Here is a 24,476-nt window from a genome sequence, read left to right as displayed (position 1 = left end):
CATTCATATCAGTCCATAACCAAAAATAATGTTAAGCAACACTTTTGAGCAGAAGCATAACATCCTGGAGTTCTTTATCAATATACCATGTTCAATGAAAACAAGTTATCCAAAGAAATTTATCCACATCTTTAGACAGAAGAAAAATTTCTAAGTATCCGTATTTATTTTCATCAAGCACGCATATTGCTGTTTTGTATTCTAAAACCATACTTGACCACTTCTTTGGAAGATAAAACTGAAGCATAGTTTTAAAACACAAAACACAATTTCAGTTTTGTTATTCGATCAGTTACTTGATTAGTTACCTGACCAGTTACTTGGTCAGTGACCTGGCCAGTTACATGGTCAGTGACCTGGCCAGTTACATGGTCAGTGACCTGGCCAGTTACATGGTCAGTGACCTGGCCAGTTACATGGTCAGTGACCTGACCAGTTACTTGGTCAGTGACCCGACCAGTTACATGGTCAGTGACCTGACTAGTTGGTCAGTTACCTGATCATCGTTTTCTGCCAACATCAATGAAGAATGCTTTGTGCATCATAATCACTTATGCCAACAGAAAACCACAAAACCCATGAGCTTTTAACTTTATATTCTACCCAGATTCATCCTTGTAAGAAAATTAAGCTCTCGTATCTGTCAATTTTAATAATGTGTAAACAAAATCTGGGAGATTTTTGTTCTTCATGCAATTTTTACACAATCACAGATACAATACCATATCATCAATCAATTCATCATGCATATTCAAGCACAATCAAAATTGTTTCGATTCCAAGAAACCACAGAACAATCAAGAAATTGTAAATTTCATCCGGTCACCATCTACTCTAACCTAACGCACGCCGGGAATGCAACTAGTGTTCTTGAGCACAATCAAAATTCAATTATCATGCTATGAATCGAAATCAATTTCACAGAAAAACCTGTTTTTGCTTTTTCCCCAATTTGCTGCTAAAAATCACAGCGGAAGCGTGAACTTGATATTTAACCAGATGCAGCAATTGACTTAAGTAACTTACCTTGATCAGTTACATGACCAGTTACATGGTCAGTTACCTGATCAGTGACTTGGTCCGTAAAGCAAAAACCCCTTTTCTTTTTTTTTTTTTTTTTTTTTGTGTTTGTTTTGCAAAACCCTAAAACGATTTTGATACTTGTGAGCCTATGCTCTGATACCAATTGTAAAATAACCATATACATGCTCACAACATATGCACACAATCATAAAAGGGATTAAGGCTTACCTTCAGCAATTACTGGCATGGATTCCATCTTATGCAACTGCAAACACGAACACTGAATATAGCCTTCTGTTACTTACCAACTTGCTTCTCAATGGACAGAACAATATGCAAAACGTCGGTAGTAATCAGGGACCAATTCATCTGTATATATAGGTGACTTAAACCTCAAGAAGCTTCCCATTAAAGCTATCCATATCGGTTTAGGTTTCCTAGTTAGATTCTTAATGTATCACAACTTGTAGCCTTCCTTGTAGACTAAGCAATAGATTACTATCCTTAATGAATTGATACACTATTCATTAAGTCACTAGTATTGATTTACTGTTTGTATCCATGTTAAACTAGGATTGATATTAAGCTAATCATCAATTACTTTATGATGATATGTGTTATGTCCATATTTGATCTTACACCATTTACAAGGTCTACTTGGTTTTGAATGGTTTCTGAGCTTTTTCCCAGAATTACTCTTTTCAATTTCCCACTGGCATTAAGACCACCAGGACGTATATGCTAGTTGGCTAAAGAAAAAGATTTGCACGGTATATATCAAATTTTGTCAAAACAAATTCCTGGGAGCATAATGATAACTTGAACATGTTCATACATCCTGGTAGTTAGAAAGGATTATCAGCCTATCTACCAATAATTTTAATCATTATAGCTCTTATTAGCTGGGAACCTCAATCAAGACATATTAGAAAACAAGTGTAAAAAAATCCAAATTTTTTTGTTTACAGTATCTTTATATCATTTCTTATCAACAAAGCAGTATCACATGCATGATACACTTACCAATATCTCTCTGTTTTGGGAGAAATTGGATAGGGGACTCATGCCGAAAATTCTACAGTGCGTTTGATGTATTGATACTCTTATGTTATATGACACCATATCATCCTAAGGCTCAAATTTTTTAACTTATCATTTATTAGGCTTTACAAAACTGTTTTTTTTTTTTTTTTTTTTTTTTTTGAGAATGAAAAAAGTTTACAAAACTGTTTGTTTATTCTCTAGATGAAAAGAAAAATAAATAAAAAATAGTATAAGCTAACTACAGTTAAAAAAAAAAAAAAAAAACCCTTATCCCCACCCACACCCTTACATATGTCAATGAGAATTGAACTCTTGACTTTTACAATGTTAGAATTATAACTTATTAACATGTCACAGCTCCCCGCAAACTAACTCTATAGCACACGATTGTTGGCCAAAATCGTTTTTTTTTTTTTTTGAAAGGGGAAACGCATTTTCTTATTTTCTCACAAAATTTTTTCCACTATCAAACAATGATTTTTAACTATTTATCTAGTTGATAGAAGTAAAAAATTACGACGGAATTTTTTATTTTTTATTTGATTTTTAAAGTCATAAAACAATGATATTTATAAACTAAAAAAAATTGTTTGAGGTTTCATTGATCCAACAATTAGAATACGTTCTAAAAATCATGTTCTACGAATAGTGGGCTTCTGGTATAGGACAATTTCAAGAAAAAATAGTTTTAATATTGCTTAACATGTTTTGACACACTATTACATTCCCCATGTACTCCATAAAAAATTAAGTAGAAGTCGATTATGGAATGCCTTGTGTGATCCGGTGGAAAATTGATTTACTGTTGTAGTAAATCGGAATTGCAGAGAGAAAATTGTGTTTTACTATTGATAATAGGAGCCCTTTATATAGGGACTTATAGAGTACACAAAAGGTAATAGAATCCGCACATAACTAGGAAATCTAGAACCTTCTCCTATTACAACTCTAGGACTAAACCCTAGTTTGAAAAGGCACACATGATGTCGACTTCCTTCAACACTCACCCTTGTGCCGTTCAAACTTGGTGATGACGCTTTGATCGTTGCCTCACTAAAAACCTTGCCAGGTAACAAAAACCTTGTGAGACAAAAAATAACCCTGGTTGAAGGACAAAAAGAGCACAACAAGTCCTTCACTCTTCGAGATCGAACATGTAGACATCATACCTCCCCCTGATGTCAATATCTCCCCCTAATTGCTACAATCATGGGAGTTCGGATAACTTCCTTAATCCGATGCTCTTCACATGTTTCTCGAAGGTGGATTTTGGTAATGACTTAGTAAATAAGTCTTCTACATTATCCTCAGATCGGATTTGATTCACTTGAATATTTAGAAGTGCTTGTTGTTGCTGATTGTAAAAGAACTTAGGCGATATATGTTTGGTGTTGTCGCCCTTGATGAAAGCTAATTTCATTTGCTCAATACAAGCTGCATTATCTTCATAAATGCATGTAGGTTCATCTGTGGTAGACTTCAAACCACAAGTTCCTCGAATGTGTCTAACTACAGACCTTAGCCATATGCATTCTCGCACGGCTTCATGTGGAGCGATAATCTCTGCATGATTTGAGGAAGTAGCAACAAGGGTCTGCTTTGTAGAACTCCAAGATATCGCAGTGCTTCCCATGGTAAAGACATAACCTGTTTGGGAGCGACCTTTGTGAGGGTCAGAAAGATACCCTACATAAGCAAAACCCATCAAGACATCGTTGTCATTTTGATGGAGGGGAAGAGGAGAATGTCAGCCACCCTGGACAGCGGTGCTGACTTCTACATCATAGAAGGTGGCGTTTTGCCTTGTGGAGTCCGATCCCACACTTCCGTTATTTCTTTTCTCTTTGTAGGGATAAAACAAGCCCATATCAATCATACCTCTCAAGTATTGAAAGATTGTCTTTATACCAATCCAATGGCAGTGTGTTGGCGCAGAGGTATGTTGAGCTAAGTTCACTGCAAATGAGATATCCGGTCTTGTGCATTGAGTTAAGTACAATAATGCGCCTATTGCACTTAGATAGGGCACTTCGATCAGCCTCTAATAAGTCTTCATCCTCATCCCTTGGACGAAACGGATCTTTTCCGGGCTCAAGACTACGGCCGATTATGGAAGTGCTCACAGGTTTTGCTTTATCTTCATTAAAGCACCTTAGTAATTTTTGAGTATATGCTGACTAGTGGATCATAATCCCATCACTACGGTGCTCGAGTTCTAGTCCGAGACAAAAATGTGTTTTCCCAAGATCTTTCATCTCAAATTAGGATTTCAAGTATTTAGCAGTTTCCTTTAACTCATCTAGAGTTCCAATTAGGTTTATGTCGTCGACATAAACTGCTACAATTGCAAATTCGGAACTTGTCCTTTTTATAAACATGCATGGGCATATTTCATTGTTGACATATCCCTTCCCAATCAAGTAGTCACTTAGATGGTTATACCACATCCGTCCGGATTGTTTCAATCCATATAGTGAGCGTTTCAATCTTATAGAAAACGCGCTCCGTGGTTTAGAGTCACTTGATTTTGGTAATTGAAGTCCATCTAAAACCTTCATATATATCTCTGAATCTAGATCCCCATAGAGATATGTTGTAACCACATCCATAAGCTGCATGTCAAGTTTTTCGGAAACTACCAAACTGACAAGGTAGCAGAACGTTATGACGTCCATTACGGGAGAATATGTCTCTTCGTAGTCAATTCCAGGGCGTTGTGAGAAACCTTGTGCCATAAGGCGGGCTTTGTATCTAACAACCTCATTTTTCTCATTACGCTTTCTAATAAAGACCCATTTATGGCCAAAAGGCTTTATACTTGGGAGTCAACATTATAGGCCCAAATACCTGTCTCCTTGTTAGTAAATCCAATTCAATCTGGATCACATCTTTCCATTTAGACCAATCAGCTCTTCGTTGACATTCTTCAACAGAGCGAGGTTCTCTTAAGTACCACTAATCTCTATTACTTTCCTAAACATCATACTTCATTGGATGCGCCACATGAGAAAGAGTTAATACAATTGTCATTTATTGACTAAGGCATACTGCCATTACATAATTCTTGGAAAATAAAAAGGACTATACTAATCAAAGTCTGTGGCATCCTTGTGCACTTCATTTCCAGCTTTGAAGTCCTCTATGGTGAGATTGACATCTTCACCATTTTCTTCTTCTGCAAGGTAAACTTCTTGCTCCCTCAGGTCTCTATACTCCTTGTAGCATGCAGCTAGTTGGGCGCTTACCTTGCATTACTTGAACCAATGCTCACTTGATCCACATCGATGACACACGTCATTGACTCATTGTGGTTGCCTCCCTTCAATTGAGGTGCACGTTCTGGACGGTCCCTAGGAGGGTTGGCGCCACCACCACCGCCCATGGCACCCCCACCACAGCCGGTGTTGCCATGTCCACCTCTCCCACGTGTGGCATTGCCACCACGTGTATCCGCACTAAACTTGCGGTTTTCTTCCTTGTTAGGGCGGTTATATGGACCCATACGTCCCTCATGTCCCTTATTCTTAGGGTTCCACTCCTTGCGCCCTCCTTTGGGTGCATTATAATTCGCCTCATAAACTCTGTTAGTTCCAATGGGCCTTGAATTATAATTCCTCACGAGCATGTTATCATGCTTCTCAGCTACAGACATCATGATAAGCTGATGAAACCTCGTGATCCATCCTGCATTGACCTTGGTACGATATTGCGTTGAGACCAAAATTGCTGAAACGGGGAAGGTGGAGAGAGTTTTCTCAATTAGCTCTTGCTCTGTGATGGGTTGTCCACAAAATCTCAACATGGATTGTAGACGAAGAGCTTCTGAATTATATTAACCAACGGACTTGAAGTCGGCGAAGCGCAGATTGTTCGATTGAACCTTCGAGTCAGGGAGGAGGGAATCTTGGACATTGCCAAAGCGCTCTTCTAGCGTTACCCATAGCTCTCTTGCATCTTTGATCGACATGTACTCGAATCTGAGTGATTTGTCCATATGACGTTGCATCAAGATAACTACTTGAGCATGCTTTGTAGGTGTTCGTACGAACAAGAGATCCAAGTTAGGTGCTTGGATTATGGGTAATATCCCCTTTGAAGTGAGGTGGTTTTCAACATTGGTTACCCAGCTATGGTAATCCGAGCCTGTTGAGTCAAGCATGGGAAAGTCGAGTCTTAGTTCATTCGACATCCTGAAAATAAGAAGAGAAGATATATTAGTTTCGGAGCTAAACTTCCACGAAATCTAAAATAATAAGATTTCCGAGCTGTGCTACCAAGAAATCAATTTCCAAGAATATTGGATTAGACCAAACAATGATGTTTAATATAGTCACAATTTGATGCTTGCGGACGCTCTTAATCAATATTATGAACACTCTTAGTTCATTGATTATGAACGCTCTTAGTTCGAATATTATGAACACTCTTAGTTCATTAATTACGAACGCTTTTAGTTCGTTTAGCGTGAATCCCCACAATTTCACTTACTAAATAATCGAACTCATGTTCGTATACTGCAAATCTGAAGCAAATAAAGAAATTTAAAAGACAAGAAAGCAGGAACTTTAATCACAAATACTTACTTGATGATTCGGGGCTTGAGAACACGCGAGTGTTGGGGCAGCAACAGCAACAATTGGCATCAGCAACAGGCTCAGCGCTGGGCAGTAGCCAGGCTTGCGGCAGATGTGCAGGGACGCTGGCAGGCAGCAGCGCGCAGGTGTGCAGGGGACGGACGTGTGCGTGAGGAGCAGTGAGCGCTGGGGCTCGCGCGGGGAGCAGGCAGCAGTCTTGCGAGGGTAAGGCGAGCTGGGCAGGGCTGCAGCGCAGGAAGGTAAGGCTGCAGGTGGGAGGTAGGCTAGCTGGCTGGTGCGCAGGTTGCGGTAGGCTGGTAGGTGCTAGCGTGTGCTAGCTGTGTGCGTTGGCTGCAGGGACAGCAGGGGCTGGGCGCGCACAAGGGGTAGCAGGCGGCAGTGGAGAGGCTAGCTCGTGCTAGGGCTTGCGGCAGTTTTGGTGAGGAGAGTTAGGGTTTTGTTTTTTTTTCTTTTAGGGCTAGGGTTAGAGCTCGTGCTGATAACGTGTTGTAGTAAATCAGAATTGCAGAGAGAAAATTGTGTTTTACTATTGATAATAGAAGTCCTTTATATATGGATTTACAGAGTACACAAAACGTAATAGAATCCAAACATAACTAGGAAATCTAGAACCTTCTCTTATTACAACTCTAGGACTAAACCCTATATAGTTTGAAGAGGCACATATGATGTCGACTTCCTTCAATCTTTACTATATCCAACACACTGACATCGAAAAGAAGCAACACACTGACATACATTCATGACAAAATCCGAATCCTGCTGTTTAGAATGTCTCTATATCATCATAATAAACGTCATGCACTTATACACCTAAATACCTGATAACCAGTACAACCCATTTGTTGGGACAATGACAATTCTTCAATTTTCTCTTTGTTTTTGATCGAGGAAATTGGTTATAGGGGACTCGTTGCTATTTAAAGATAATTGAATGGTACACATATATTAACAGATAGGAAAGACGCGAACTTGACAAAGATTGAAAGCCAGAGGCAAATGAGCTGAATGTAAACTTAGAAACTTGCAGAGATTGTTACCATGCATACACAGGTTTATGAAACATTTCGGTTTTTCTTTACTGCAGCAGTTGGTGAAAAAGTTTGTTTAACACAGTGTATGTTGTAAACATATTCAGTACGTAGAAGGGTATCAGATATTAGACCAGGTCCATGTTCACTTCTACCAAATTCCTAATATACTATAAAAGTTTGTCGCAGATTCCTTGCATTGCACTTGGGTCTCATCTCATTTCATGTCATCTCATGTCATCTCATACATACACTGTTCCCCCAATTGTCAATGCTAATTCATCAACTTGGTTGTAATTAGTGGTAATCAAATAGCAGCGCCCACAGTAATTATCAACCTTGAACTCTTGCATGAGATCTCATCTCGTCTCATACATACACTGTTCCACCAATTATGAAAGCTAATTAATCAACTTGGTTGTAATTGGTGGCAATCAAATAGCGGCGCCCGCAATAATCATCAACCTTAAACTCTTAACTCGTACTGTGAATTAGCATATTGGCAGAGAAATGATTGAAAGTGCTGACTTCATATGCGGAATCATTCCTCTCAATTATGCACTTTAAAACCAGAGACATAATTTCAAGTTGAAGTTGGTGGTCGATCACTCATCATAATAGTGTGATTTAACAAATAAGCTACTAATAATTAGCTATTAGTGACATTATTAAAGAAATATCAAGTCGCCTTCCCCAGTTTCTCCAGTATGACCAGCAGAAGAAACACAAGAACAAGTTTTGTGTCTTTGTGTCAAAATACATTGTTTTCCAAGTAGACAGTTCTTCTAGGGCATGTGCACCACAAGAAGAACAACAAAAGGGCCATGAAATAATACCAAACCCATGTGCCCCATTTGATAATTTTGTATCTTGTGACTCTAATTTGGCTACTCTCTCAGTCACAGTCTCAGTATCGTCAGTACTCAGTCTTACATGAGCCCTACCCGGAGATAGGCCTATTATAAATCTTATGCAGCCAAGTGGTTCATGGGATGTTTATCATTTAGCACAATGACAAAGACTTTTATCAACTCTTAAGGCCCTCCCCATGCATTATTTCATTACATTAGATTAGAAAGCAATAGCATTTGGAACAGATAATGCCAGCCCCCATTTGCGGACTGATCGAGGACGGAACCAGGAATTAGATTTGAGGTGAGCTAAATTTATCTTATGTTGGCAAGAAAAATTATCCTTAAAAATTTGGCAAAGTCTAATTTGTTTTGATGGAATATCTTAATTGCATAACACTTGCTAAAATATCATCTACAAAATGCATTTTGTTACTCAAATCTAACAATAGAAAATTGAAATAATTGAAAGTTAAATATTCAATGTTCATACAAATTCAACTACTTAAGTTGTACTCTTCGATTACCTGAAGCTTGAGGGTGCTATAACTTGGTGTGTGTGTAATTATTATTTTTCCCCCAAAATGTTGAGGTGGGCCAGCATGTAATGGTGGTTTTACTAATTTAGAAGTGGAAGGTGATGCGTTAACAGTTTTGAACACGTTGCATGATGAAAGTGAGGATCTTAGTTCGGAAGGTCATATCCTTGAGAATAGTTCAATCCTTTAGTATATGTACTTGGCGTTTTGTTAAGCGTGACTGCAACATGGTTGCTCGTTGTTTGGCAAAAGAAGCCTTGAAGTTGAGTCAGCCTCTATTGTGTTTGGAGTCGTGGCCTAGTTGGCTTCATCAGTGCATCAGTATGGACTTCGGTTGTGAAGTTTAGTGTGGGATAAGTTTTCTTTTTGAAGCTTTCTCCCGCTTCTCATTGTAATCTTCGTTTTTATTAATGAAGTTCTTCTTGATCAAAAAAATAAAAAATAAAAAAATGTTGAGGTGGGCTGTAGCACACCTCAGCCCACCCTTGTGTCCCTGCCTGGGATTGAGAGCAATGAATGTTGTTTTCTTGAGAAATGAATGAGGTAGATGTTTAAGTAAAATTGGAATTGATGAGAGAATTGTGTTGTATTATTGATAATATGAGCCATTTATATAGGGAGTTACAGAGTACATGAAATGTAATAGAATCCAAACATAACTAGGAAATCTAGAACCTTCTCATATTACAACTCTACGACTAAAAAGCCTAGTTTGAAGAGGCACACATGATGTCGACATCCTTCAACACTCCCCCTTGTGCCGCTCAAACTTGGTGATGACACTTTGATCGTTGCCTCACTAAAAACCTTGCCAGGTAACAAAAACTCTGTGGGACAAAAATAACCATGGTCGAAGGGCAAAAAGAGCACAACACGTTCTTCACTCTTCAAGATCGAACATGTAGACATCATACCTCCCCCTAATGTCAATATCTCCCCCTGATTGCAACAATCATGGGAGTTCGGATAACTTTCTTAATCTGATGCTCTTCACATGTTTCTCAAATGTGGATTTAGGTAACGACTTAGTAAATAAGTCCGCTACATTATCCTTAGATCGGATTTGATTCATTTCAATATTTAGAACTGCTTGTTGTTGCTGATTGTAAAAGAACTTAGGTGATATATGCTTGGTGTTGTCGCCCTTGATGAAACCTAATTTCATTTGCTCAATACAAGCTGCATTATCTTCATAAATACATGTAGGTTCATCTGTGGCAGACTTCAAACCACAAGTTCCTCGAATATGTCTAATTACAGACCTTAGCCATATGCATTCTAGCACGGCTTCATGTAGAGCAATAATCTCTGCATGATTTGAGGAAGTAGCAACAAGGGTCTACTTTGTAGACCTCCAAGATATCGCAGTGGTTCCCATGGTAAAGACATAACCCGTTTGGGAGCGACCTTTGTGAGGGTCAGAGAGATACCCTGCATCAGCAAAACCCATCAAGACATCGTTGTCATTTTGATGGAGGGGAAGAGGAGGACGTCGGCCACCATGGATGCCGTCACTGGCGTCAACATCACGGAAGGTGGCATTTTGCCTTGTGGGGTCCGATCCCACACTCCCGTTATTTCTTTTCTCTTTGTAGGGATAAAAAAAACTCATATCAATCGTACCTCTCAAGTAGCGAAAGATTGTCTTTATACCAAACCAATGGCGGCGCTTGGCGCAGAGCTATGTTGAGCTAACAAGTTTTCTACGAACGAGATGTCTGGTCTTGTGCGTTGAGCTAAGTACAATAATGCGCCTATTGAACTTAGATAGGGCATTTCAGCCTCTAATAAGTCTTCGTCCTCATCCCTTGGACGAAATGGATCTTTTCCGGGCTCAAGACTACGGCCGATCATGAGACTACTCACAGGCTTCGCTTTATCTTCTTTAAAGTGCCTTATTAATTTTTGAGTATACGCTGACTAATGGATCATAATCCCATCACTATGGTGCTCAAGTTCTAGTCCGAGATAAAACCGTGTTTTCCCAAGATCTTTCATCTCAAATTAGGATTTCAAGTATTTAGCAGTTTCCTTTAACTCATCTAGAGTTCCAATTAGGTTCATGTCATCGACATAAACGGCTACAATTGCAAATCCAGAACTTGTCCTTTATATAAACACGCATGGACATATTTCATTATTGACATATCCCTTCCCAATCAACTAGTCACTTAGACGGTTATACCACATCCGTCCGGATTGTTTCAATCTATATAGTGAGCGTCTCAATCTTATTGAAAACGCGCTCCGTGGTTTAGAGGCACTTGATTTGGGTAATTGAAGTCCATCTGGAACCTTCATATATATCTCTGAATCTAGATCCCCATAGAGATATGCTGTAACCACATCCATAAGCTGCATGTCAAGTTTTTCCGAAACTACCAAACTGACAAGGTAGAGGAACATTATAACGTCCATTACGGGAGACTATGTCTCCTTGTAGTCGATTCCAGGGCATTGTAAGAAACCTTACACCACAAGGCTGGTTTTGTATCTGACAACCTCATTTTTCTCATTACGATTTCTAACAAAGACCCATTTATGGCCAACAGGCTTTATACTTGGGGGCTTCAGCGTTATAGGCCCAAATACCTGCCTCTTGTTAGTGAATCCAATTCAATCGCATCTTTCCATTTAGGCCAATCTGCTCTTCGTTGACGTTCTTCAACGGAGCGAGGTTCGATATCATCGTGTTCTATAATTCCTTGAGCAATAGAATATGCAAACACATCATCAAGGATAATAGAATCTCGATTCAACATCTCATGTACACTAGTGTAATTCATGGAGATCTCCCTATTCTCTGGAATTGGTTCTAACATTGGAACGTCCCCCAATGATGTCTCTTGGCCATAACCATAATCCGGAATATCTTCATGAGACTGGTTATTTATATCGATGATTAATGGATCTTTTTGTGTCAAACTCGCTTTCTTTCTTGGGCGAGAATCCATCGAACCTTTGGGCCTCCCACGTTTCCTTGCTGGGAGCCCGGCCTGAGCCACATTGCCATCACTATTAGTGGTGGCGGCGCCATGCCCAATACCCCTAGGGGTGGCGCCATGTCCAAGATTTTTAGGGACATCAATCCTTGTAGGCACGTTTGCAACAGGTATATGTGATCTTGTCACTTTAGCGATATTAAAAAACGCATCATGCATAGAGTCTGCTTTGTTCTGAAGATCGAGAATTCTCCGCATTTCAATTTCGGACTATGCGGTTCGGGGATGAAGATGAGACAAAGTGGGGACAGACCATGACAATTCATGTCGTTCATGTTGAACATTATTGTTCTTATCTCCCCCTAACGACGGGAAGACTGTCTCATCAAATGACAATCCGCAAATCTAGCTGTAAATAGATCGTCTGTCAAGGGTTCTAAGTAGCGGATAATGGTTGGAGAGTCATATCCAACATAAATACCTAATCGTCTTTTAGGTCCCATTTTGGTGCGCTGTGGCGGCGCAATTAGCACATACATTGCACACCCAAATATACGTAAGTGTGAGTCATCAGGCTCATATCCAGTAACCATCTGGGACGCAGAAAAGGGTTGAGTGGCAGTAGTCCTCAGACGAATGAGCACAACTGCATGCAATATTGCATAGCCCCAAGCAGAAACAGGGAGATTGGTGCGCATAACCAATGCTCTAGCGACCATTTGAAGTCTTTTAATGGCAGCTTCTGTGAGACCATTTTGGGTGTGAACATGAGGAACAAGGTGTTCAACCTCAATCCCAATGGACATACAATAGTCATCAAACATTTTTATGTATACTCTCCAGCATTCTCGAGACGAATTGACTTATGGGATTGTCAGGGTGGTGAGCCCTTAATTTAATGATTTGTGCTAGGAGTTTAGCAAATGCAGCATTTCTTGTGGACAAGAGCATGACATGTGACCAGCGTGTCGATGCATCAACCAACACAAAAAAATATCTAAATGGTCCGCATGTTGGTTGAATAGGTCCACATCAGTATTCTAAAAAACGGTCTGGGCGGCCGCCTAGGCGCTAGGCGTCCACCGACCGCCCCGATTAAGGGCTAGGCGACCAAGGAAATCGTTTTGCAGTTGGGCGGGCGCTCAGGTGGTCTAGGCGGGCGCCTAGACTGCTTGGGCGGGCTGGGCGCTAGGCGGACTGATGCAAATCATAACCACAACTCTCTCCACCAACCTCTCACCCCCCACCACTTCTCCTCCTCCTCATCCGAATCACCGCCGTACATCCACTTGTAATATCTTCTTTTGGATTTCTCCATTGAATCATCACTCAGCTTCTGGTCCAGCCAGTTCTCCCGACTTGGAGTTGGTTTTTTCCGGCAAATCGAACTCCAACCCAGATAAGTTGTTATCGGGGTCGAGTTTGCTAGAGTGAGAGGTGCAACAACGAGGGTGGTGGTCCAGCGAAGATTGAGTTAGGCGATTGATGATCAGGTCGTATTGCAATGGGAATGGAGTGATAGTGGTTGAAAACGGTATACAGGGTCGCCGTGGGAGAGAGAGAGAGAGAGAAGGAGCTTGGTCTTCAGGTGTAGTAGGGCAAAGAAAGAGAAAAAAAACAGAGACTGATTTATCTATTGAAACCCAGCAAAGGCTATTTCAATTTGACACATTTGCTAAACCCAAGAAACGTGTACTTGTAGTTTGACATACGTGTGGTTTGAACAAACCCACTAAAAGTGAGACTTTATCTTAGGCTATATTAAGTATGATTCATTAAACTTTTCTCTATTTTGAATTTTTGATTAATTAAACTGTTTTCAAATAATTTTGAGATTTTAAATATTTCTATTTATATAATTATATGTTATAAAATAATTAAAAAATAAAAATAATTTAAAACCGCCTAGGCCCCTAGGCGCTAGTCCCTGGGTCACCGCCCGACTAGCGCCTAGCGTTTTTTAGAACCTTGGTCCACATATATCACCTTGGATTCTTTGCAAGAATGGAATATTTTCCTTAGTGTCCTTTGTATAGGATGGTCTCGATCCTAATTTTACTAAAGAGCTGGCTTTACAAAACGAAAGATGGGCTTTAGAAGCAACCAGGGAATAATCTGGTTGAGCCACAAAGTCACAATTGACTTTAGAAGTAGAAAAATGAACCAAGGAGGCATTGGTGGAGTCAATACCACTTTTGGGCCGCAGGGGGTAGGTGGCGCCGGTCCGACCTTGGACCGAATTTTGGTTCTGACTTCTTTTCGTTTTGAAAAATGGATGTTAGTGTGAAGTCTTTAATATACGGATCATCATATCACGACCTGGATGTCCCAAACGGTTATACCAAAGTCTATATGTGTCAGAATCCAATAAGTCATCTCTCATGACATGGTTAGATTCAATAATTCGAATAGTGGTTGCATACAACCCACTAGAGCGACACATATCACGACCTGGATGTCCCAAACGGTTATGCCAAAGTCTATATGTGTCAGAATCCAATAAGTCATCTCTCATGACATGGTTATATTCAATAATTCGAATAGTGGTTGCATACAACCCACTAGAGCGATACATAAGTTTCTTTAATACTCGTTTATGTCCGTAGCCATTAGAGGTGATGCAAAGGAATTCTTGTCCATTCTCACAATGTGTTACCACATGAAAACCATTGGCTCTTATATCTTTAAAACTCAATAGGGTTCTTCCAGCCCTAGGAGCATATAGAGCTTCAATTTCATTAATACTTGTGCCATTTGGTAACATAAATTGAGCTGGTCCTCGACCATGAATCAATTGTGATGGTCCAGCCATCGTAGTCACTGAAGATCAACTAGGCGTCATCCATAGAAATAGTTGCCTATGTCGCAATATAGTATGTGTGGTGCCACTATCAACAAGGCATTCCAACTCTCCAGGAAACATACTGAAAAATAATAAAGTTCGAAATTAAAACATGTCCATGACATTGAATAATAATACGACATTTTATTAATAAAAATAACCAATGATTACATCAAAGGTTCCAAAAGTCTAATCCAAAATAAATAAAATCAAACTTAGACAAATTGTAGTAACTCAGTCCGTTTGGTAACTCCAATCAAATATGACCAGGAAAGTAGAGAGAGATGTTGGTGGAGCGAGGCTCTCTTAAGTACCACTAATCTCAATTACTTTCCTAGACATCATATTTCATTGAGTGTGCCACATAAGCAAGAGTTAATACAATTGTCATTTATTGACTAAGGCATATTGTCATTACAAAATTCTTGGAAAAATAAAAGGACTATTCTAATCAAAGTCTGCGGCATCCTTGTGCACTTCATCTCCAGCTTTGAAGTCCTCTATGGTGAGATTGACATCTTCATCATCTTCTTCTTGTGCAAGGTATACTTCTTGCTCCCTCAGGTCCCTATATCATCCAGCTAGTTGCTCACTTGCCTTGCATTGCTTAAACCAATGCTCATTTGATCCACATCGATGACACACATCATTGTGGTTGCCTCCCTTCAATTGAGGTGCACGTTGTGGGCGTTCCCTAGGAAGGTTGGCACCACCACAATGACCTATGGCGCCACCACCACGGCCAGGGATACCACGACCACCTCTCCCACGTGTGGCATTGCCACCACGTGTATCCGCACCAAACTTGCAGTTTCCTTCCTTGTTAGGGCGGTTATATGGACCCATACGTCCCTCATGTCCCTTATTAGGGTTCCGCTCCTTGCGCCCTCCTTTGGGTGCATTATAATTCACCTCATGAACGCTCTTAGTTCCAATGGGCCTTGAATTATAATTCCTCACGAGTATGTTATCATGTTTCTTAGCTATAGATATAACATTGATAAGCTGATGAAACCTCGTGATTCGTCTAGCATTGACCTCAGTACGATATTGCTTTGATACCACAATGGTTGAAACGGGGAAGGTGGAGAGAGTTTTCTCAATTAGCTCTTGCTCTGTGACAAGTTGTCCACAAAATCTCAACATGGATTGTAGGCGAAGAGCTTCTGAATTATATTCAGCAACAGACTTGAAATCAGCGAAGCGCAGATTGTTCCATTGAACCTTCAAGTCAAGGATGAGGGAATCTTGGACATTGTCAAAGCGCTCTTCTAGCGCTACCCATAGCTCTCTTGCATCTTTGATCGACATGTACTCCAATCTGAGTGCTTTGTCCATATGACGTCGCATCAAAATGACTGCTTGAGTATGCTTTGTAGGTGTTCGTATGAAAACGAGATCCGGGTTAGGTTTCTGGATTATGGGTAATATTCCCTTTGAAGTGAGGTGGTTCTCAACATCTGTTACCCAACTATGGTAATCCGAGCCTGTTGAGTCAAGCATGGGAAAGTCGAGTCTAGATTCATTCGACATCCTGAAAATAAGAAGAGAAGATATATTAGTTTAGGAGCTAAACTTTCACGAAAACTAAAATAATAAGATTTCCGAACTTTGCTACCAAGAAATCAATTTCCAAGAATATTTGGATTAGACCAAACACTGATGTTTTAATATGGTCACAACTTGATGCTTGCGGATGCTCTTAGTCTGAATATTATGAACACTCTTAGTTCTTTGATTACGAACGCTCTTAGTTCGTTTATTATGAACACTCTTAGTTCATTGATTACGAACGCTCTTAGTTCGTTAAGCGTGAATCCCCACAATTCCGCTTATTAAATACTCGAAACCATGTTCATACTATACAAATCTGCAGCAAATAAAGGAATTTAAAGACAAGAAAGCATGAACTTTAATCGTAAAAACTTACTTGTTGATTCGGGGTTTGGGTCACGCGCGTGTTGATGCAAGCGTGATGGAGCGAAGCTAACCGAAGAGATGATGAAGCGAGGCTCGCGGCGGGTCGGATCCTCGGGGCAGCAGGGGCTGCAGTGTTGCGGGGCTGCTGGTGCGTTGCGGGACTGCAGATGCAAGGGCAGCAGCGAGGCTAGCTGGTGCGGGGGTGTTGCGCAAGGGTTGCAAGCGCACGGGCACGCTGGGTGTGCAGCAAAAGCGCAGGGGCAAGTCGCTGGAGGGCTTGCAGGGGCGCACGGGCGCGAATTGCAGGGCAGAAGGCAGGGACTTGCAGGCCTGCGGCAGGGGCTGCAGGGCATGCGGCAGGAAGCTGTAGGACGGAAGGCAGGGCTGCACGGGTTAGGGCTTGTAGTAGCTTGCGTCAGATTTTGGTGATGAGGGTTTTAGGGTTTTCTTTTTCTTTTTCTTTTAGGCTATGGTTAGGGCTCATGCTGATAATGTGTTTAAGTAAAATTGGAATTGCAGAGAGAATTGTGTTGTATTATTGATAATACGAGCCATTTATATAGGGAGTTACCGAGTACATGAAAGGTAATAGAATCCGAACATAACTAGAAAATCTAGAACATTCTCTTATTACAACTCTACGACTAAAAACCCTAGTTGGAAGAGGCACACATGATGTCAACATCCTTCAACAGTAGATGAGTTTGAACCTCGGACTGAAGCAGGGGTTGGTATCTAATCTGTACCTAAAATCATAATCCAAATAGCACCCAAATATTAAAGTTGTGAAATTATGATGATTATGGGGCCATTGATAGTCTTTTATGATCAAGAGACTCGTTTTTCAATTTTCACTGCTCTTTATGTCTTTGGGATTCAATTCGATTCTACTTCAGTCTTCGGATGAATTTGGTTAATAATAAAAAAAAAGAACAGATCAAAAAGCGAAAAGTTCAATAAACATGACAGAATTTGGCACAAAATATCTCCGGCAACAGATGATAGAATTGTGCATTTACAACAGAAGACTGTTAATAGTTAATACCAGTAGCTGCAATGGTGAAGTGGTAGGTCTCTATCTCTGTCTCTATCTCTATCGGCCCATGTTTGTTGAAGAACACACCTTAAAATGTTAGCAATAAAACAAAGGGATCTAGTGCAATAATTGAGCAAATAGTTGAAGAGATAACGATGGAATATCCAGTCATGCATGCAAAGGATAATAATTGGCTCTCATCAATCTTCATCATCATTTTCTTTTCAGTTCCAAATCTCAGAAAAGTAGTGCTTTCTGGCGTGTAAAGCAGAGCAACCTACACTTTTGCCTAAAACCCATACAGAAATAGAATGAAATGTAACCTGTAATTATCACTTTGTTTTTAGTAAATTATAGAAAGGATATCCATTATTCACAAAAGCACAAATCGATTCACAGTTATTTCACAACAGAAAAACACACAGAAACAGAATTCAGAGCCTTCAAATTTCACCCTAACAACAACAATAATCACAATTCACTGCAACAATAACACTAAAACAAAATCAAGCAGGGGCGGGCGAGTTAGTCCAGACAATGTCTTTCAGCGCCGGTCTGAGCTCTTTGCTGCAGAACTGGTTGTACTCGAGAGTATCACCATTGTCCTTCTTCACCTCCACAACCAGAAACGACGGCGTTACGGCGAAAATCTCCGCCGCAATGGCCAGCTTCCCTTTCCTACCGCTCGCCTCTCCCTGAAGCCTCACCATGGAGTCACTCTTCTTCACCCTGAACTTGCCAGCTTTCGCCACCTCCTCCAATTTCGATATCACGGTGCTCGCCGACCGCGTCGTAGCGAATCTCAGCTCCTCCTTCTCCTCCCTCTTCTTCTCCTCGAACAGAGGAGACAAGTCGAACCCTTCAGAAAGCGAGATGATGTGAAATGCATTCAATGTCTCCATCTGCTTCGAATTCTTCTCTGAAGTCTCATCGAACTCCTGCTCTTTCTTTGAGAACGACTTCACCGTCTTGGGCACCGATTTCTTGAACCAAGACGAGTCCATGATCTTGGAAACAGAGATTCTGGTACTCGGGTTCGGGTCCAGAAGCTTCGTAACAAGTCTTCGGGCCTCGGAAGAAAACCAAGGCGGACATTTGAAGTCTCCCCTGTAAATCTTTCTATACATGGAGACCAAATTGTCATCTTGAAATGGCAGAAACCCGGCCAGGAGCACATAAAGAATAACTCCACATGACCACAGATCCGCTTTGGCTCCGTCGTAGCCCTTCTTCCCTATCACCTCGGGCGCAACATACGCCGGCGTGCCACAAGTGGTGTGCAGGAGCCCGTCTTGCTTTAGGTGCTCGGAGAAAGCACTGAGCCCGAAATCAGTCACCTTCAAGTTGCCGTCATCATCTAGGAGGAGGTTTTCCGGCTTCAAATCCCGGTGGTAGACTCCCCGGCTGTGGCAGAAATCGATGGCGGAGATGAGTTGCTGGAAATAGACTCTTGCCACGTCTTCCTTCAGCCGGCCCTTGGCGATTTTAGCAAAAAGCTCGCCGCCTCGGACCAGATCCATGGCGAAATAGATCTTGGACTTGCTCGCCATCACCTCATGGAGCTCGACGATGTTAGGATGCTTCACCATCCTCATGACTGATATTTCTCTCTTGATCTGCTCCATCATCCCGACTTTGATCACCTTCTCTTTCCCCACCACCTTCATGGCCATGGATTTCCCGGTCTCTACGTTCCGGGCATGGTACACCTTGGCGAAGGTGCCATGGCCGAGCATTCGCCCCAGCTCGTACTTGCCGTGGAGCACGGCGTCTCCGGTCTTCTGTTCAGCCATAACAAATAAAACTACAAACTTACAACCAACACCACAAACAAGGAGAAAAAAAAATGTAACGAAAGTATGTTCGATACTATTGGCCTCTTAAGAGTAACGAGAAAACCCGCCGGGGGGCGAATAGGTCACCCGTCTTCTACGTGTTTCCGGTGACAGTTTCTGCCGCCGATGCAGCGTTTGGCTCTAACACACAGCTCAGGCTTTCTGAACGAAGCTCCTATCATCTCTCTGCATTCCCTAAAACCCTTAATTGATACTCGCTTAGAAATTTGGAACTCTTTTTGCTTTAAGAAGGACCACCGAGCAGCAGTGCTCTGTTGATCTCTCTGCGTTTTTTCTTTTGCCTCCGGTGCATAGCCTTTCCGTTATATACAACTCTTGAGACTTGGGGTGTGAAATTACGGTTTTGACACTCGTAGGCCTGGTCGGACCAGACGGTTTCTTGCCCACCTCACGCTGGGTATGTGTCAAAAGATGGGACGTCTCTGACGTCACGGTTTTGGACACGTGTGGAGTTCCCCTTGGGTTTCGGACACAGCGCATCGGGACGTTGGTGCGTTGTTACGATACTGCCCTGATTGGAGATTTTACCATTTCGGGCTGTTTACATTTTAATCATGTGGGCCCAGTTCCAATGAACGTGTACGAATATGAATTTGTTGCATCAGCTGGATAACATAAAGTGTAATTTTTAATTTTTAATTTTTTAAATAATGAATTCATTCATAGCAGATACAAGCTAGAATAATCTAATACATAGTTTCCATAAGGAGGACAATAATTCTAAACTCAGAATAATCGCAAACAAAGGTCCCGATGTCAATACGCTCAATTGCAGTACACTAAAGAACTTTGCACCTAGATGTGTAGAATCACCGATCATTCTGTAGGCAAAGTACATAGAGTGTTCCTAATACAAGGAACTTATTTGTAATTACACTAACTAAAAACATAGCAATGAGCTTAGAGCAAAACCCCAGCCCAATAGAAAATCCAAAAAGCAGCCCAAAGAAATGTCACAGCCCAAAGCCCAGCAAGTTGATGAGCACCCAGTCCACCTCTCCCCCTCCTTCACGCTCTTACATCACGTACAGCAGGCTTCCCTGCCATCAATCGAGACCGCCACTAGCACGTCGCCACGATCATCAAAGCCACGACCACGTCACCGGCACCTCGCGGCCACTACCACATCGCCTGCACCATGCTGCCATGACCATCGCCACACCCACGTCACTAGCACCACGTCTCCATGGCCATCAACACCACAACCACTACCGCCACGACCATCAACTACCCAAGCTCCACCTCTATATATCACCACCGCCGCGCATCGAAGGCTTCAAATCAGAACCCCGCCGCCCCAACAAACCTACCGGAGCATCAAATGGCAACCTTTCCAAACCACCTAAGCAATAGCCTCAAAACATTCCCATCCGGCTCACTCACCACACAGCGACGAAGCCGGAGGCTTGCCGCGGGCGGGAGCAGCGAGATGGAACCGGAAAAAAAAAAAAAAAAAAAAAAAAAAAAAAACCTAGTTTTTGTTAGGGTTTGCTTCGAGAGAGAAAAAATGCCTACTCTCTAATAAACTGTTGTGTAGTTTTAGTTATTTTAGTACAATGGTGAGCACAAATATTAAGAGTTTAAATCATATATTAGTCACTCGTTTACTTATATTGTCGGTACATAGAAGAATATTCGAAATCTGTTTCAAGCTCAATTTTAATGGCTCAGTTATTTCAAACTAAACTAGCACAGGCGGATTTGTTTTTCGTGATACTGATAAAAAAAAAATCAATTCTTGTTTCTGCTAACTCCTTGAGAACCACAAATTTTTTTACTGTTGAAACCTTGGCCTCAAGGGCTGGTATGAATACTGCTTGGCTTCATGGTTTTTCAAATCTTGAAGTTGAAAGGGAGTCGAAGATTTTGGTAGATTGTTTACTTAGTTCTATCTCTATATCTTGGAGAGTTATATCATTGGTTCATGATATCCAACACTTAACCAAACAGTTGAATATTCGTGCTTGGAGCCATATCCATTGAGAAGTCAACTTCCTTGTTGATGCCTTAGCAAAGGCTAGTCATCATTCTCCTGCCCAAAGTTGGATGCAAACTCTTCCCAACTCTGCTAGTCAAGCTTTTCTTCTTGATAACTTGAATATTAGTTGTATGAGTGGGAGTGTCGTAATTTGTGTTGTTGCATCGAAAAATTATGTGGATGATGACATGTAAACTAACAAGTAAGATAAGCAGTAAAATAAGGGAGGTGGTTTGGAATTTCGTATTTCTAGCAAGCCTAAAATGGTAATAACGTTACGTATAAGGAATATCCTTTCACCTGGGGTGGGGTGGGTTCCTCTATGTGCAAGTATATTCAAAGAGGGAATGCATTTACAACCAATCGGGTGATAGATACGTTTACCTATGATTGATTGTGGGGTCCTTCTGGTTCTTACATTGGCAGTTTGGTGTGGTAAGTGACAAGTCAGCATTGTGAAGTCCTCGGGCAGAGGGTCTCGTCTTGTCGAGAGGGACAGGGACCTAACCTTTAGCTTCAAAACCCTAATATATAGTTTAACAGCCAGTAACCAAAAGAACCAAGAAAAAGGATTTTTACGTTGTGAAATTTTGGGCCGCAAGTTCACTATTTTGCTAAATTCAGGACAACAAGAAGGTGTACCAACCGTCGACATTGGGTTTGTGTTTTGTTACTTTGTCATTGAAATGATAATAATATGAAAGCAATTGGTTATGATTGTTGTGTTCGTTTTTGATTGGAAGTTTGAACGTAAAATCTCATCATGTATCCGTAATATATATAGCGTAATCAATGATTAATTACACATTTATTACTCGTGTCTACACCTGTTAATCTTAGAGTTCTGAATCTGATATAAAAATTCTGGCGTGTAAAACTACGGCGTGCGGTTGTTATACTTGTGAAAAACAACAATGGTGGATTGCTGACTTGCAGCTAGCCGCTTTTTTCAATCACTACGTAGATAAAACTCCAAAATGCTAAAACACAAGATTGCTTTGCTTTGTCTTGTACCAACAACTTGAATATTAAACACCAATTAGATATATATTCTTTATCAATAATTCAATATAACACTGCAGTGCAGCCCCAATTATGGATGCAGTAACAAAGCACCGAAATAATTTAAGTCAGAATTCATCATACGCGTTTCAAAGAAGAGTCAAATTTAAAGTCTGAACCAAGCATGACTAGCGGTTCAAGAAATTGCCAGGAACTGCGTCTGAACTTATTAGCATGTGGGTAATTTGGGCGGCCGTTTTGGTTTGCTTAGTGGCTGAAGAAGCTGCAGTTGAGCTCAGCCCGCCCACGGTTTGAATAACCATGGCCGGCGCGGACTTGGTTAGTTTGAGAGTCACGCAGTTCAACAAGTTTTGAGGATGAGAGGAAATGAGTGCGCATGGAGTGTTTTTCTGGTTCATGTTGCTTTCGTGATCGAGTATAACTGAAACTGTTTGATGGAGAGCGGGAGGTAGGAGACCCACGAAAACATGGATCGATGACATACGCTTGAGGCAGCTTTGGTTTGTATCTCTGTCTGTTTTTGGTTAAGAAGTTGACTCCCCCAACCCCACACTATATATGACACACTCGTCTCAATTGTTTTTATTTGTTTGTTTTTAATTTCTAAAAAAGCATATTTTGAAGTCGTCTATTTGTATATTCCCCTCTGCTGGACGATATGAGTCTCAAAAACCATACCAGCATCTGAGCCGAACCATTTGAATGGTGTTAACAAACCATTCAGAAGTTGCGTGCATCATAAAATGAAGAGAAAAATTCAGCAACCGTCCTCAAATTATTGTGTTAAAACCAATTTGATAACTAAACTTTCAAACGTATCAATGTGATACTCAAAGTCTTATATTGATATCAATGAGGTGTCTCGGTCCAATTTCCGTGACAGCTCTGTCAAATTGATGACGGGACAAGCACGTGTTACGCACATGATATTTTTATCAAGGGAAAAATTGTCTTTCTCTACTAATTAATTTTAAAAAAATCGAATTCTCTCTCTCTCTCTCTCTTCCTCCTTCCCTTCCCAATCTGATCCTCTCTCCTTTCTATCAATCTATGTCTTGTTCTTCCAATAAAAGAAATTGTTAGATTATCTTCTGGGAATGAATTTATGGCTTTATGAAGAACAGCCGAAGTGGAGAATTTTTTTTTTTTTATCAAAAGTGTTTGTGGCTTATGAAGAATAGTCGGAGTAGCGGACGGAGATCACCGCCGGTGTAGATCTACTATTTGGCCTTTGGCTTTTGGTTTTTGCACTAGATCTGAGTTCACTAGCTTATGTGGAGCGTTCAAGTGACCTCCAATTCTCTCGGCTCAATTCCCTCTTTTAAACATTAGATTTTGTTGTTTCAATGTACAGTAACTAGGTTGTATTGTTCAATTGGATTTGTATAGTTAACAGTTGAACCCAAAAACCCATCGCTTCTTCTTGATGGCGGTGGGTTTGGTAGTGGCGGGTGTAGGGAAAGCTTGCCTCTTGGGACTTCAAGAAAGCCTCAGTGGGTTTCATTTGCCACTTTGTGGGTATTTCTTGCTGGAACGACCGTGAGAATCGAATCTACAACCTTGAGCTCAGAGACATGTCTATGTCAAGCACCATCTCCATGCCAAGTCGATTGAGTGTTGCATTAGTTTGCAGAATCTAGATCTACAGGTAATGATCTTTTTGGAGTGATCCCTAATGATCTGTGTGCTTGGTTGTCGTATATGGTTACTTTGGATTTGTCCGGGAACAAATTCACGGGGCCAATCCCAGCTGATTTGCAGAAGTGTACTTTCTTGAACGGTCTGATCCTTTCGGA

The 24,476-nt window shown here is 41.0% G+C and overlaps 1 protein-coding gene across 1 annotated transcript; it reads right to left on the bottom strand.

Moving 5' to 3' along the window:
- Positions 1–18,243: 18,243 nt before the first annotated feature.
- Positions 18,244–19,964, bottom strand: LOC112186650 (CBL-interacting serine/threonine-protein kinase 6). Its single transcript, XM_024325145.2, has one exon. The coding sequence runs from the start codon at positions 19,614–19,616 to the stop codon at positions 18,330–18,332; it is 1,287 nt and encodes a 428-aa protein (XP_024180913.1). The 5' UTR covers positions 19,617–19,964; the 3' UTR covers positions 18,244–18,329.
- Positions 19,965–24,476: the final 4,512 nt, after the last annotated feature.

The sequence above is a fragment of the Rosa chinensis genome, chromosome 2 (genome assembly GCF_002994745.2).
Source record: "Rosa chinensis cultivar Old Blush chromosome 2, RchiOBHm-V2, whole genome shotgun sequence".
NCBI lineage: Eukaryota > Viridiplantae > Streptophyta > Magnoliopsida > Rosales > Rosaceae > Rosa > Rosa chinensis.
This window is presented reverse-complemented; position numbering and strand designations above follow the sequence as displayed.

What these genes read in the sequence shown, in the direction of transcription:
- LOC112186650 (XM_024325145.2), bottom strand. Translation starts at nt 19,616, where the DNA reads ATGGCTGAACAGAAGACCGGAGACGCCGTGCTCCACGGCAAGTACGAG.